We start from the raw sequence: 5839 nt of genomic DNA, 5'->3' as shown, positions 1-5839 counted from the left end.
AGTTCTTACCATATTGCAACAGCTGCTGTTCCACTCTAACACCCATTCCTTTCCCCGTCCCATTTTATAGTTGCCTTTACTCCTGTCTCCTCTGAAGCATAAATCTCCTTTCCTCTTCAACAGCCTGGAAATTCTCAATATGAGTGGTACAGTGGTACCTTGGGTTACATACGCTTCAGGTTACATACGCTTCAGGTTACATATGCTTCAGGTTACAGACTCCACTAACCCAGAAATAGTACCTCGGGTTAAGAACTTTGCTTCAGGAGGAGAACAGAAATTGCACGGCGGCAGCGGGAGTCCCCATTAGCTAAAGTGGTGCTTCAGGTTAAGAACAGTTTCAGGTTAAGAACGGACCTCCGGAATGAATTAAGTACTTAACCCAAGGTACCACTGCATCGTTGAGACACATTCATAAAGGAGAGGTAAAACCAATGAAAATGCCCAGGCTGGGAACCATGTTTACTTACAAGTAAATGCCATATAGAACATAGGCTTCCTCTACCTTTAATACTTTTGCAGAAGAGGGGCCTTCCCAAGATGCAGCTGTGCGTATTCCTTTTACTTTTTTTATAAAGCAATTGTGAAAAGGTCCAGGGGGCATGTTATTTTTTTAGCATCTAAAGGAAAATTATGCATAGGGAAGGCTGCTGGTCATTTTTGGGTCAATTTTCTGGTGCATATTAAATATACTTAGTAACGCATAGCCAAACAAAGGAAACAGAGCCAGGCAACAAAACAGGAACTAATGCAATTCCATCTGAATCAATATAGATTTCCAGTACAGCTTAGAACAAAATACAGAAGTTCAGACAATACAGCTCTTCATGGGTGTGTGGCCAATAATAAAAAGGCATGAATTCAAAGACAAAAAGGCAGCAGCAGCTATCAAGGGCTTCCATACAAAGAAGTACAGCCAGTAAGCCAGTAAGACATCGCAAAATTGTTTTTGGTTCCAAAACCATTTGTTTCTAACTTCCGTAATTAAGCCAAAATTAAAAGAATGCCTACCCTAACTCAATTTCCCCCATTTGCTCTTTTGCCCCTCCCCTTTTGACCAGACACAGGAACTAGACACACACTCATTTCTCAGAAGATAAACACATTGTAACTCTGCTTTGCTTTAATTATAACTATTTACAGAATGCGATGAGGGCAAGACATTCTGCAGAGCTCAGACCAAAGAAGATCAGATCCAGATAAAATGCATTTTTGTTGTCTGGGGTCTGCATAACAGACAACTGCTTCAGAAAAGATGACCTCCCACGCAGCCAACATTTTCCGATTTTTGAATTCTTAGGGTGTATTTGCAGATTTTGTTGATATTTTGCCTCCTACTTCACAACGGCATGCCGTGGATGGTTCATGAATGCAACAGTGAGAGAGAAGGCAGTTACCGTTTAAATAAGACACAGTTTATAGTTGTTGTGTGCGTGTATGTGTGGAGAGGGAATCAGATGTGAAGTATTAAGAAGACACCAGCTTGGTCAGTCAAGATTTGGCAGACATTCTTATCTAGGCTTTAGCTGCTTTTTGTCTTGAGGAGGAAAGATCTCCACCGCAAATGGGATGAAGAATTCTAAGAGATCAGTCACATCCTTCAATTCTAATGAGTATTCCTTTGCTATTTTCTCTGCAGTCCAGGTTTCCGGAGAGTGGAGATGATTATGGAGAAGGGTCAAGACTTCAACTATGGCGACTTTGCCTCTAGGAACAGACTGAACATCCAGGGGACCAAGATTGCCTACTTTTGTAAGTCTGCGTTCCTCTCGCTTAGAAGGAAGGCTTTCTCCTTTGTTTTTCACCTAGAGTGGGGAAAATTATATAAAAAATAGTTAGGTTTTAGTGTACAAGCTACAAGTGCTCCATCCGTTAAGGTAGGGGTAGGCAACATGGGAACTTTGGACTACAACTCCCATCATCCCTGGCCACTGGCAATGCTGGCTGGGGCTAATGAGAGCTGCAGTCCATGTCTGGAAGGCCCCACGTGACCTACCCCTGCCTTTTAACACTCCCCCTTTCAACAGAATGTAACTAAAACATTCTAAACCCATTTCTTTTCTGAAAGCGGGACTTAATTGAGGAATTAACCTTCTCTATTTGGCTTGCCTGGTGCCTTATTTGATGACCTTCATGGGCCAGGCAGAAAGGAGTTTTCTTCAGATTTTAATAGCTTTCAATGGCTGCTCAGGATTCTGTTAGCTCATAGGAGACGTTTTGCTCTAGGAGGCTTAGTTTGGTCAGAATCGAGGATACACTTCCAGAGTTAATGCTAAATAACATTACTCCTGGTAAATGAGGGCCATGAAAATTTGTGTCCTGGGCTTTTTAGACTCGTCTATCCATGTACTATCTGAAACCCAAGGGGTGCATTGGTTGCCAGATGTGAAATATATTTGCATTATTTTCAGCTCTCCTAACCCACTACACTGTTATGAAAAAAATGCTGTGACAGAGGATATGGTTTTTACTGATTATCCCAGGTAGAATGGCAGAGACTGCGAATGAGTTCTGCCTGAAACCCTGCAGAGTGGTTGCCTGTCAGTCTCAACCAGGGGTGGCTAACCAACCTGTGGCCCAATAACATCTGGAGGGACCACCGTTATCATAATCCCTGACCATTGCCCATGCTGGCTTGGATTTATGGAGCTGGAGCCCACCAACTTTGGAGGTCACTCTTTCCCTATCTTCACTACAGATCCTGAAAAAATATTATTCCCACTAAGCACACTACAGTATTAAAATAAGCCTAAAAGCATGGGATTCCTTTCTCCACGCAATTTCTCATTTCACATGCAAGCCCCAGCCTTCCAACCAATACACACTTGGGTCAGTAAACCCTACTGAACACAGAATGACTTGCCACTGAATAAACGTGTACAGGATTGTGATACTCACCCATTACCTAAACATGCTCACTTGCAATTAAGTCCTTCCTATTAAGTATGTTTGGGATTGCAGCCTGAGAAATCTCAGATAGATTCATCTAGGAACTATGGCATATTGACAGTGCCATCTTATGCATATTAAATCAAAAATAAGGCCCATTAAACTCAATTGGTATTGTATCATTAAGTGTATCATTGCAAACCAGAAAATCCAGAACCAGAGTACCTTTTTCCAATGGAAATAGCACTGGATTCTGCTCTATCTTTCTATCCTAAAATACACTGGAGAATATTAAATAATATCTGGTTTATACCTGGGCTTAGCATATAATTTTTTTTTTTTTTAAGGAACACCAAAATGAATGGCGAAGGGAACTGTAAAACACAAGCAATAGCAAATTAAGTAAAATAGGGAGCTATTCGGGAGGCCCGTGGAATATATATAGATCAGAGGTCAGCAACCTAGGGCCCATGGACCGGAAGCCACCTGCGGAGGTCATTCGACCGGCGCACGAGCTACCCCCAAACCGAGCTGCCCATTTGTGTGCATGCGCAGACACTGAAAATCACGGGCGGGCGCGTGATCCGGCCCAGGCAAGATAAGCCTTGCTGACCCCTGATCTAGACAGATGCAAATGTGATTCCTGCATTTATATAATAATTATAATTTGTCTGCATTGATAATGAGATTAAAATATGTACACACACAATCCAAGAGAGCAAAATGAGACCTAACTTTACATGGACAAAAACTATGACTATGCTTGTCACTGGTGTGTTAAAGTGCTTAACTGGCACCTGCAAATTCCAAGATAACCTGACTCACATGCATAAGTGGATCTTTGGACTCAACATAGACTTCCTTTAATAATGTGTGAAGGTGGTCATCTTTTCTCTTAATCTCTTCTTGGAATCTGTCGGTGTCTAAGGAGTCTAAGGAGAGATTACAGAACACATTCGAAAGTTATATATTTCAATTCCCCTCCACCCCAGCTTAAGCAAAATATTACAACCCTCAGGAGAGTAGTTCATAATGCATGTAAGGATACGCCTGAGTTAATACACACCTACTTTCACAACACACACATGTATATATTCCTGTACACTTCAGGAAAAATGCTTTGGCACTAGCTTTGATGCTACCATTTCTCTCTCCCCCGTTTTGTCACTAATGCGCAAGATTATTAACAGTTCATCCAGGCCAGTGTTCTATTGTTTACAGTAAGGGTGAGGAACATGTGATTGTCAAGACTACAACTCCAATAATCCCTGGACCTTGGCCACACTGAATAGGCCAACAGCATCTGAAGAACCATATATTCATGCTAGGTGGGGATATGAACCTGGATTTCATCAGTCTGACACTCTATCCACTATCCCACACTGGCAAATAGGGAGGCATCCTCTGCAATCACAATTTACTGTTTTAAGGGGCTCTCAGGAAGAGGGCATGCATCCTGGCTAAGTAAGCTAGTACCCAGATACTCTCATAGACACTAAGAGTTCGCTGTGTTAAAATGGAATAAAATAAATTACTGATAGCGGACCAGAAATTCCTTCCTTCCCTATCTTAACAGGTTTCATCGCAAAACCGGCAAATATTTGATCTGCACCCCAGTTGTTTTAATTTAAGTTCATGATGAACAGAAATCAGGAGGGAGTGGGCAAAGCTTCGAATAACAGGCGCAGGTGGCGCTGTGGGTTAAAGCCTCAGCGCCTAGGACTTGCCGATCGAAAGGTCGGTGGTTCGAATCCCTGCGGCGGGGTGCGCTCCCGCTGCTCGGTCCCAGCGTCTGCCAACCTAGCAGTTCGAAAGCACCTCTGGGTGCAAGTAGATAAATAGGGACCGCTTACCAGCGGGAAGGTAAACGGCGTTTCCGTGTGCGGCTCTGGCTCGCCAGAGCAGCGATGTCACGCTGGCCACGTGACCCGGAAGTGTCTTCGGACAGCGCTGGCCCCTGGCCTCTTAAGTGAGATGGGCGCACAACCCCAGAGTCTGTCAAGACTGGCCCGTACGGGCAGGGGTACCTTTACCTTTACCTAAGAAACCCAGCAAAACACTTGACAGATGTCTGCATTGGCGTTCCCAGTTGCCTTGCTTACTGCCTGGGCAGGGAACACGCGGCTGGCCGTGGCGGCTGGGGCTGATGGGAATTGTAGGCTGGCAAACATTTTAAAAAACATCCTGCTGGTTTCCTCCACCAGTCCAGGGAAACTACAGCTCCCAGCTTGCAAATCAGGCCGGTAGGCCGCGGGAATACAGCTGGGAGGGCAAAGGACCGCGCGCGCAAGCCACTTCCAAACGTCCAGAGCGCGAGAGACGGCGCTCCCAATGTCATCAGGGCCCTTCCTTGGGCGCTGCGTCTGCGCCCCTTGCAAGAAAGGCCCCCAGCACAGAAAAGGATTCCCTTTTGCTGCAAATGGTCCGAGCAGCCGAGCAAAGGCGCCACAGGGCGGCTCAGGCACCCAGCCCCCTTGCTTAAGCGGAGCGGCTGTGCGCGCCGCGCCTTGGCTAACTCACGGTCTGCAGGCTGCGGGTGCCGCGGGGCTGGCGCGGGCTTGGCTTTGGCGATTTCCCGGTGGGCTCGGCTCTCCAGGTTGAACTTGCTGAACACGCGGGTCACCCTGGCGCCCATCATCCCGGCGCACTGCCGCCTCCCACTTCCGAAAGCGAGGCGGAGACGCGTCCTATTCGGGCATGCGCGCCGAGTAGCAGGGAGAAACAGGGCGCCCCATGGCGGGCGGGAGGCCGGGCTGGCGCCGCCGGGAGCTCTGGGTAGACCGGCAGCCGGACGCATCGGTGGGGCGATGCGGTTGCAGTTTGTTTTGCACTCAGTGGAAGGACGTGTGGACATAGACTTACCCAAGGGAGAGGCAGCTGTCCCCCCTTAATCAATAAAAAAACCAATTAAAATACATAGCTAAATGAGGTTCTCCCCCTCCCCAACAAA

At 46.2% G+C, this 5839-nt stretch overlaps 1 protein-coding gene across 2 annotated transcripts; it reads right to left on the bottom strand.

Annotated features, from left to right (window-relative positions):
• Positions 1-754: 754 nt before the first annotated feature.
• Positions 755-5571, bottom strand: NDUFAF4 (NADH:ubiquinone oxidoreductase complex assembly factor 4). 2 transcript variants are annotated; one of them, XM_081905267.1, is made up of 3 exons: positions 5410-5571; positions 3715-3821; positions 755-1805 (listed from the first exon to the last, which is right to left on the bottom strand). In XM_081905267.1, the coding sequence occupies exons 1-3, from the start codon at positions 5525-5527 to the stop codon at positions 1512-1514; spliced, it is 519 nt and encodes a 172-aa protein (XP_081761393.1). In that variant the 5' UTR covers positions 5528-5571; the 3' UTR covers positions 755-1511. The 2 variants fall into 2 exon arrangements, with proteins under 2 accessions (XP_081761393.1, XP_081761394.1); XM_081905268.1 differs by having other exon boundaries at positions 3715-3812.
• Positions 5572-5839: the final 268 nt, after the last annotated feature.

Source organism: Podarcis melisellensis, assembly GCF_964234715.1.
Source record: "Podarcis melisellensis genome assembly, chromosome: 3".
Lineage (NCBI taxonomy): Eukaryota > Metazoa > Chordata > Lepidosauria > Squamata > Lacertidae > Podarcis > Podarcis melisellensis.
This window is presented reverse-complemented; position numbering and strand designations above follow the sequence as displayed.

Coding starts and splice junctions, on each gene's coding strand:
- NDUFAF4 (XM_081905267.1), bottom strand. CDS start 5,527: ATGATGGGCGCCAGGGTGACCCGCGTGTTCAGCAAGTTCAACCTGGAG. Junction 3,822..5,409: donor GCACCCGCAGCCTGCAGACC/GTGAGTTAGCCA, acceptor ATCTCTCCTTAG/ACTCCTTAGACACCGACAGA. Junction 1,806..3,714: donor CCAAAGATCCACTTATGCAT/GTGAGTCAGGTT, acceptor TCCCCACTCTAG/GTGAAAAACAAAGGAGAAAG.